Here is a 10006-nt window from a genome sequence, read left to right as displayed (position 1 = left end):
AAATGTGTATATATATATATATATATATATATAGTATTTATAGAGTTTCAGCTTTTAGTTTTAATTACTTTTTCTTATTTGTAAGTCACTTTGGATAAAAGCGTCTGCTAAATGACTAAAAGTAAAAGTAAAGTAAAAGTAAGCATTGCAAGGGCTGGGTCTGTCACCTCTAGGGTCGGCGCTTGCAAGTTCTTCACTGGTTCCTGGAAGGGAGTGGTGGGAACTTTAGGCACATATCCAGGCCGGGGTCTCAAGATTGTGAGAATCAGCTGGCCCAAATTCAAAGCACAGTTTGTCAAACGAAAATGCCTTCAGGTCTCTCACCCTCATGATGGAAGTGAGCATGATCAGAAGAGCTGTCTTAAGGGACAAGATCTTGAGCTCAACTGACACGAGCGGCTCAAAAGGAGCCTTCTGTAGTCCAGCAAGAACCACAGAGAGATCCTAAGAGAGGATGAGGTGCGGTCTTGGAGGACTTAACCTCCTAGGCACTTCTCCGAAAACTGACGATCCGGTTGTGCTTTCCCAAGGACCAGCCAACCAGTGCGTCATGATCTGCCACAATGACGGCAACATACACTTTCAAGGTGGAAGGGGACAGCCTCCTCTAAAACCTTTCCTGCAGAACAGAATGCACCACACTGATTGGACATCTCTGGGGGGCGTCTTGGCGAGAATAACACCGCTCAACAAACATACTCCACTTCAGCGCATAAGCCTGCCTAGTAGATGGGGCTGTAGCCTGAGTGATAGTATCAATCACTGCCTGTGTTAAAGCCCTTAAGTTTGTCGTGCCCCATACAGAAGCCACACGTCACAGGAGTCGGTTGCATTCCTGACCTGCGGGTGTCGCTGTTGGACAGTGTTATTCCTGCTTCCTGTTTGCAGTGCTGCTGGTTTGTGATTGTAGCGTCATGTAGCTCTTTTTTTCTGTAAAATCTCTATTACTCTCTGTTGTTTAAAGTGTTAAAATATAACTTAATTCCCACCATATTTCTGATATTATCTATCAAACTAATCTGATTAATCTGATCGTTCGCTTTTATTCTAAAACCGCGAGTGCAGCGCATCTGCAGCGCGTTAGCATTCGTTAGCTTGTCATTAGCGTTTCCATTCGTGCCTATTGCTTTTTTCTTCTTTTTTTTAAAAGTACAGCATGTTTAAAATGCACAGTAAACATTTGAACTGACCTCCTCTGGGATGTCCCACTGCAGTCTCTGGGGTCCCGGCAGGTTTGGATGGGGGTTTCCTTTGCAGTGTCCGTCCTCAGTATAGCCCAGTCTCACTGGATCTGATGACAAGACATGCTGCCACAATAGAAACAGAACCATTTACAAACATCACATGATATTTCCAGCGATATTGTTGACTTGATTGCAAGTGATTGCAAAGATACTATTTAAACTGAACTGATGATGACATCACTGAATTCAATGATGAACTGCCTTTAACTGAAAAATTAGTGTTTACTATTGTCATTTTGCATTATTGACACACTATTTTCCTAATTAATGCTGTTCAGTTGCTTTGACACAATCTGCATTGTTAAAAGCGCTATATAAATAAAGGTGACTTGACTTGACTTGACACGTGGAGGTTCCAGAGATCTGGACACAGGTGCCAAATAGTGCCCCATCCCTGAGAAAGGAGGTCCTTCCTCAGGGGGATTCACCAGGGAGGTGCTGTGGTGAGGAACATAAGGTGCAGATGGGTCAATAAGTTGCAACCATCAAGACCTGTTCTTTATCCTCCCTGATCTTGCACAGTGTCTCTGTAAGGAAGCTCACTGGGGAAAACGCGCACTTGCGCAGACTCCGGGGCCAGCTAAATCTTTGCAGAGGGGGGCCTTGATCAGGGAAAAAACAGCTGGCAATGTCAAGTCTAGTGACCTTTATTTATATAGCGGTTTTAACAGTACAGATTGTGTCAAAGCAGGTTTACAGTATTAAATAATAAAATAGCGTGTTGATAATGCAAAAGGACAATAGTAAACTCTCAAATGTTTAGTTAAAATCAGTTCATCATTGATTCAGTGTTGTCATTGTCCAGCTCAGTTCAGTTCAAATAGTATCTGTACAATCAAGTCGACAGTATTGCTGGAAATTAAGTGAACTGGGAGGATGTGAGAGAGTGCATTGGCTGCACCATTGAGCTCCCCTGGGAAACGAATGGCATGCAGCGATTTAAGAGGAGATGGCGAGTGAGTCATGACATGCTACAAGAGCATACTTCACCTTGCTGGTTAGGCACTTTCGCACCGCGTAGTTCTAGGAACTTAGTTCTAGTTTACACTGAGTTCTAGGAACTAGCCAGCATAGTGGTTTCTGGAGAACCAATTTCTCCCTCGTGCTGTTTTCCTGGTTGCATATACATACCAGCAGCAGGAACTCTGAAGCGGCCGATAGTGATGTCTTTATTCGTGGCATTTACAAACATCAACAACCGCTGAATGGAGGACGCTGCGTTCGGAGCTGTTTTTGATGATTGTCATGGGTTTCATGATAACAGAGATGGAATGCACAAAAATCTGACTAAATCTTCTATGACAACTTGCAGTGTTATCATCAAGGCTGAGAAAAGAACAAAATGCTGCAGACAACAGGTAAATGCCATTATCTCTGTTTTCTATGTTCCTGGAGTACATATGTTTAACATGACTTTTTAAAAATGCCGGGTAGCCGGTGTTTCGCATGCGTTTGGCCAGTCAGCGTACACTGCGTCACTGATACTTCCTGTAGAACTGTTTTAGACCCTACTCTGAAGTAGGAGCTAATTTAGTTCCCCCAAACAGAGTTCCTAGAGCTAATCACGTTCCTAGTTCCTGCTGTGTGAACACGCCAAAAAGCGAGAACTTCCGCCAATAGTTCTAGGAACTATGAAATGGTTCCTCCGGTGCGAAAACACCTGTTGAAGTACACAACTGTTGCAGTGTTGTCCATCTGGATGAGCATATGCCTGCCATGAAGCAGCAGATGAAACCGGTGTAAGGCAAGCAACACCGCTAGCACCCCGATGCAATTGATATACTACTGCAGTTAAGGTCCTGTCCATGAGCCTGAGGATGCATGCTCGTTGCATAGAGTGCCCCAGCCCATTCTGGAGGCATCTGTTGTGACAACAACATGTCTCAACACTTGTTCTAAGGACACTCCCAAAGCACAACAAGGTCTGATCATGGGCTGAATAAATGGCGACAGATAGGCGTAATGATCACCCGATGTGTGCCATGGTACCATGCTCATATCGAGCCAGTGCTGAAGCGGTCTCATATGCATCAATCCAAGTGGCATTACTGTAGCTGTGGATGCCATATGCCCCAGGAACCTCTGAAATTGTTTTCAGTGGAACTGAGTTAGCCCCCTGAATGAATTAGGCAGTTCAGCACTGACTGGGCACGCTTGTTCGTGAGACGCACCGTCATATTAATCGAGTCCAACTCTGCACAGGGATGCTCTTTTTCCAGCTGACCCAAAGCCCCAGGTGACTGAGGTACCTAAGCACCAAGTCCCTGTACTTGCACAGCAGATCTTGTGAGTAAGCTAATATAAGCCATTCGTTGAGATAGTTGAGTATCCAAATCCACACTTCCTGGAGTGGGACAAAGGCACTCTCCGTGACCTCCGTGAAGACGTGGGGAGATGGGAACAGCCCAAAGGGGGTGACCTCGTACTGATAGCTAAAATACTTGTCCAAAGAAACAGTCTGTGCTGAAGTAAGATTGAGACATGAAAGTACATGTCCTTTAGGTCAATCGCTGCAAACCAATCCTGGGGCCAAATTCATAAAAGGATGTGTTTTTGTGTCAACATCCCCAGACTCCACACAAGCATCACCAAAGGGACGACTGATGTACCTGCAGGATTGTCATGGATTGCAGGTACAGGGCACCTGGCCCACAGCACTGTGAGTCTTGAAAGCCAGAGCTGAGGTCAGCTTAAAGGCTTTGGATAGGAGTCATGGACGATTCCTCCAAGTGGCAGCGTTTTGCGAGCAGAGATGTACCGCAATCGCACACTCCACCTGGGGAATGTCCACATACCCCTTGGCTGTCAAGCCATCAAGTGTAGTAAGGAGGGAAGAGCTCAAGCGTGTAGGGTACTTTCCATGCTTTAGTGAGCTCTTCATGCACCTCCAAGAAGAAAGGCACTGGGGCAGAACGTGGCTGCAAGTCACGTCTAGAGCCCAGATGCCAGTCATCCACTTGCTCTTTTAGTTAGAGTGGAGTATAGGGAGTGGCTTGGCATGCAAATTCCACTCGCCAATACTTATTGGCTGTTTTTTAGTCAGAGGTGATTGGGCTCCCAAGCAAGACCCCATAATATCAGTTACTGTGACTGACTCTCCATGTGCCTGTTCACTTTTAATTAGAGACACATGAAAAGCGGTAAATCACAGGATTTTTTTGGTAGCAGTGAAAGTGGTGTGCAATATTACTAATAATATTTATAATATTCTAAATATTTTGGCAGTTCTAAATATAATCTTATGCCAAATATAAATTCACTGCTTCTCCTCTGTTTTCTCTTTGTACTTCACACATATGAAGAAAATGCATGTGTGTTACATTACTGCATGACTAATAACTCAAATGTAACTAATCATACATCTATACTTTGTATTTAAAGCAGCACATTACGTTATGCATTAAAAAGTGCTTTATTGATCATTTGGCAGAGAGCGTGCATGGAACTCTCTCTCTCTCTCACACACTCACACGCACACACACACACACACACACACAAAGTGCATACATAGAAGAGAAAGAGTGAATATACATAGGCAAATGTACCATGTCAATCAACCTGTCAATCAAAATTCCAAATAATGAAAAAAAGTCATCAAGACAATTTAAAAAAATTTATAGTGGTGTAATATTTTATAGAAAAGCACAATCTATACTACTGTCTGATATTCATTTTAATTTATTAACTTTTTTAACTCCCGGACTAACATAGGCCCCATTCAGGTCATGCCATAGAGGAACAGAGAGGGTCAAAGTTTTGGAGAGTGACTACAGACATTTTTTGTTTAAAGCATTTAACACACCTGCCCCGTCCCAGACCTGTGTAGATCATCTTACATTTCATTACAGTTGACTGGTGACGAACATTATGCAGGGTAACAACTTACTGCGTGATGTAGCCAATAGAATGCAGTTATATGCCACTAAAATTCAAGAGATTGGGGCAAAAATGCCCCTGTATGAGATTTTGTCTCATATTTATATCAAATGATATAGTTAAGCAATATCACATGGGTGCTGTTTTTGTCCTGAATACCACGAGTGCAAATGTGATACTGATGTTATACAACAGTTCAGTAAATAAGAATTTAATATTGTTATATTTTAGACACAATAATGTCTATTTTATGTGATAATAAATAATATAAAAATCTATTGTATCTATTATATAATGTTATATGATATAAAAATATAGTAATAAAAAATATATTATATCTAATAAAATCTCTCCAGAAATTCTACAGTCACTCTCCAGGCCACTGACCAGTTCTTGACAGGTTCTGTGAGATTAAACTCTTCATGTTAGATGTCCTGTGTTACATAATAATGATCACCACAAAAGGAAAATGTCAGAGCTGCTTGTGTAATGTGACATAAACTGCACTTACTTGTACTCTCCAAACTCTCCATCTTTCATTGTGCGGGCTCCATCGACCTGATCCTCCTCTTTATCTTTCACTGAAATACAAAAAAAAATTAAAATTACTTGAACAAATTGCCAAAAAGACTATTCTTATTAAAAATTCCATATATAGGGTGCCTCTGGTATATATATATATATATATGCACACAGTATTGTGTGGAGGCATTTTTCAGTATGGTGTAGTGCAGTGGTTTTCATTTCTAGTCTTGGGGTAGCGCTGCTCTGGATCTCCCTCCTAATGAGCTGATGATCTGAATCAGGTGCGTTAAATAAGGAAGACATACAAAATGTGCAGAAAAGTGATGCCCCAGGACCAGAATTGAGAACCACTGGTGCAGAGGGTTTTAACATTTTTATATCATAATTATAATTATAATTCATTACATTTTTATAGCGCTTTTCTAGGCACTCAAAACGCTTCACATTGTGAGGGGGGGATCTCCTCATCAGCCTGGATGATGCAACGGCAGCCATAGTGTGCACACCAGCTTAACCTGACACCAGACACGGCGCACACTGAAGGTGTTCCCATAATGTTATTTTTAAAGTGTTTTAGGTTTTTTATGTTTTAGATGATATGAACCACTGTTATCTTGAAAAATGTATTCCTGGTTTTCAGTGTTATGGGAACATATCCAATGCATATATTGCAAAAGTTAAACTACCAATAGCAAATTCTGACCATAATACACTGCAGCTTATTCCTCTACTGTACTTTGCTGAAGTCAAGCAAGCCTGTAACCAAGGTGGTGAGACTTTGGTCTCCTGGGAATGTGGAGATATTGAAAGGCCATTTTCTCTGTGTTCATTGGGAAGCACTGTAAGATCCAAGCATTGACAGGAATAATGAAATCAGGTCTGCATATGTCAAGTTCTGTGTAGATTATGTGACACCAGCTAAACAGGTCAAACATTTTCCAAACAACAAGCCTTATATCACCAAGGAGGTTAATGAGTGTAAACACACACACACACACACACACACACACACACTTGGCTTTTAATCAGAAGGACCCTGAACCTATTAAATAAATGGTCCCAAAATAGCTTAATCACAAAATAAGAGAAACTCATAAGCATTATAGAGATTTATCGATATTGATTTAAGTAATAATTCAAAAAAAGTTGTGGTCTAAGGCAGTGGTTCCCAACCCTGGTCCTGGAGGCACCCCAACACTGCATGTTTTGCATGTCTCCTTAATCAAACACACCTGATCCAGGTCATCAGCTCATTAGTAGAGACTCCAAGACCTGAAATTGGTGTATCAGAGAAATGAGACATGCAAAATGTGCAGTGTTGGGGTGCCTCTGGGACCAGGGTTGGGAACCACTGGTCTAAGGCACGGTGTATAACTATTATAATACCTAAAAGGAAAAACATGGGCTTAATGAGCTTAATGATTTTTACAGTGTAGGTTTGATGTTAACTCCTGTGATTGTAGTGATGTTCTGGGGGCTGTTATGATCGATGATTCTGTACTCAAGCTGCCAATAAGACTGGCTGATGTTGTTTTAAAAGGTCTAGACACTAAAAAGATGTCTGGTCTGGATGGTCTTTCTGCATTTTATCCTGAAAACATTTGCAGAGAAATTAGCCCCTGCATGGGTGGACATTTTCTATTGTTTCCAGAGTACTATTGCTTCACATATCATTCCAGATATTCGGAAAAAAAATCTATTATTATACCTGTTCCAAAAAAAAAAAAAAATAAAGTCCTGAGGTGTATAATGACTATTGCCCTTAATCTGCACTGTGCACTGTGATGATGCTATCCTGACTATGCTGCATCATGTTGTAAAACATCTGGAGGATCCTATAGGCTCAGGCCAGGTTTTTCGTCCTTGATCTGAGCTCTGCTTTCAATACCATGCAGCCAGACCTTATGCTCTCCAAATTTAACAGCTTGGCTGTCAATCCATACAGTATCAAATAGTTCCATTCATTTCTTACCGTTAGGACTCAACAAGTTCAAGTGAAGCAGACTCTTGCCAAGTACAGGTCCATTAGTATTGGTGTTCCCCAAGGGTATGTATGTTCACCACTTTTATTTACACTGTACACTAATGAGTATAGGAGTCACCATCCTGGGAATATTTTTGTAAAATTTTCAAATGATACTGCCATTCTTGGCCTTCTGTATAAGGATCGGAACTTTCAGCAGTATGCTACAGAGAGCCAATTTCGTTGCATGGAGTAAAGAACACAGTCTTGTAATCAATAATACTACTACCTCCATCTGGTTGATGTTTTCACACCCAAGGTTTAATTACAACCCGGACTAAGTCAAAAACATCAGACCACAGAAGGCTTCTATCACCAAGAACGAGAGACACATAATAATTTTTTTCAGCAAACTGTGGGAGTGTTACCTGAATACTTTCCTCCCTTGCTCTTCTTGATGTAACACATTTCACACCCAAGGTTTAATTACAACCCGGACTAAGTCAAAAACATCAGACCACAGAAGGCTTCTATCACCAAGAACGAGAGACACATAATAATTTTTTTCAGCAAACTGTGGGAGTGTTACCTGAATACTTTCCTCCCTTGCTCTTCTTGATGTAGCACAGAATGAGCAGCACCAGCAGCAGCAGAACCATGGCGCTGATGAGTCCGATGAACCAGCCCTGAGTCGCAAAGCTGCTGGGCAACTCGTGCAGCTCTGAGAAAGAGACAACACGTGAGAGCATGTAACGAATAAAACAATCCAGTGATGGTTGTTACTAGCCTGTACCTGGTCCATCCGTTTTGAATTCCCAGGAGTTGTTTCCGGGCCGGATCTGCAGGTGGTACTGAACGCCCGGCGTCAGACCCTGCAGCTGATAGAACGCCTGCGAGGAGTTGACCTTCTCCGACTCTTCCCATTCACCACCCACTACCATACACACAAACAACATCGTCATTGAGGAGTTCAGCATGAATTACATTTTTTTCAGGTTTTCTCATGGGGACACATTTGGGCAAAACCTGTACCTCCAACCAACACAAATCAGTAATGATCAGTACACCTACACCGTAACATCGATCATACCAATAAATTCAGCCAAATGACTTAGTCCCACCTATATTCCATTTGCCATTAAAAAGCTTTCATTTCACATATTTTACAGACAAATTAGAATCCAGCTATGTGAGCCTTTGAGCATAGTGGCCAAAAAATCAAACATGTTGCATTATATCTAACTATAATATCAACATCAAACTTGCTTAAAATCTCTACATTTCAATGCAAAAGGATTATACTTTCCAATTTTAGAAATGAAGATGCTTCAATGGCATGTATTTTTCCCTATTTTTGCTCCATCCTATGACATCGAATGGTGTGCCTAATTTGGCCCACATACTCTGGTTTGGGCATCTTTGCTTTAGAGGATAAACATTTATATGTGACTCTGGAGCACAAAATAAGTAGCACACAGGGGTTAAAGCAAAAAAAAAAATCCTGAGCCTGAACTTTGTCCGGGGGTTGCGGGGGTGGACACATACACAGGGTTATTTGGCAAAAAAAAAGAACATTATTTGAAAATGATTTTTCTTGAAACTAACTAGTAACATATCTGCCCTTGCCATTAGCCCTTGGCAGGCTCAGACTACAGATTATGGTGGGCTATTTGAAACAGCAATACCAGGATAGGTTACTCACTATAATGCAAACACATGTAACATTAGGATGCTTTTGATATCAAGTTTTGCTGGTTAGATTTGTCCTTGACAGGGTACAATTTAAAACATGAAATTTCTTAAATTGTTTTGTTCAAAATAAATAATAGTAAATTAAATACTAGGAAATTAATATAAAATAGGAAATATACAAAGACAGTTTACTACAGAAAACTACAGTTCAGTTCAATGGTAACACTTTATAATAACTGCACGCTATGAATCATTAGGTAAGCATTAGTAAATAGTCAGTTCATCCTTTATAAAGCCTTGCTTCAACATTAATAGTCATTAGTAAGCAGTTTATAAATACGGCTATAAATGCCTTGCTCTTGATTTATAAGCACATCTATTACAAAGGAGATTAAAGGCTCAGTTATCTTCCTAACAAACAAAAAAATTTTTTTTAAATAAATAAATAAACAACACAGAGGGATACAGAACTCAGAAATATTTACAACTGTACACTTGAATTTTTTTTCTATGAAATTGCAGAGGTTTATTTTTCATTTTTTTACCAAGTGTACACAGTAAATTCCTGAGTGTTAAATGAACACTGCTCGGAGCATATATGGTCCCACTCTAAAAGAGTGTTAAAGTAACACTGAAGCAGTGTTAAAGTTAATGAGATAATTATGTGATTAATTAAGTGCTGATTGATCATTAGTGATGAACAGCT

At 40.7% G+C, this 10006-nt stretch overlaps 1 protein-coding gene across 1 annotated transcript in view; it reads right to left on the bottom strand.

Annotated features, from left to right (window-relative positions):
- The window catches only part of LOC107754861 (neural cell adhesion molecule L1.1-like), a 63123-nt gene that overhangs the window by 6262 nt on the left and 46855 nt on the right, over positions 1-10006 (bottom strand). The window contains exons 24-26 of the mRNA XM_016571465.1: positions 8402-8542; positions 8198-8329; positions 5632-5701 (exon numbers count right to left, since the gene is read on the bottom strand). Of these exons, the coding sequence (XP_016426951.1) occupies positions 5632-5701; positions 8198-8329; positions 8402-8542 (343 nt within the window). The remainder of the gene's footprint in view (positions 1-5631; positions 5702-8197; positions 8330-8401; positions 8543-10006) is intronic.

The sequence above is a fragment of the Sinocyclocheilus rhinocerous genome, unplaced genomic scaffold (genome assembly GCF_001515625.1).
Source record: "Sinocyclocheilus rhinocerous isolate Xijiao unplaced genomic scaffold, SAMN03320098_v1.1 scaffold2697, whole genome shotgun sequence".
Lineage (NCBI taxonomy): Eukaryota > Metazoa > Chordata > Actinopteri > Cypriniformes > Cyprinidae > Sinocyclocheilus > Sinocyclocheilus rhinocerous.
This window is presented reverse-complemented; position numbering and strand designations above follow the sequence as displayed.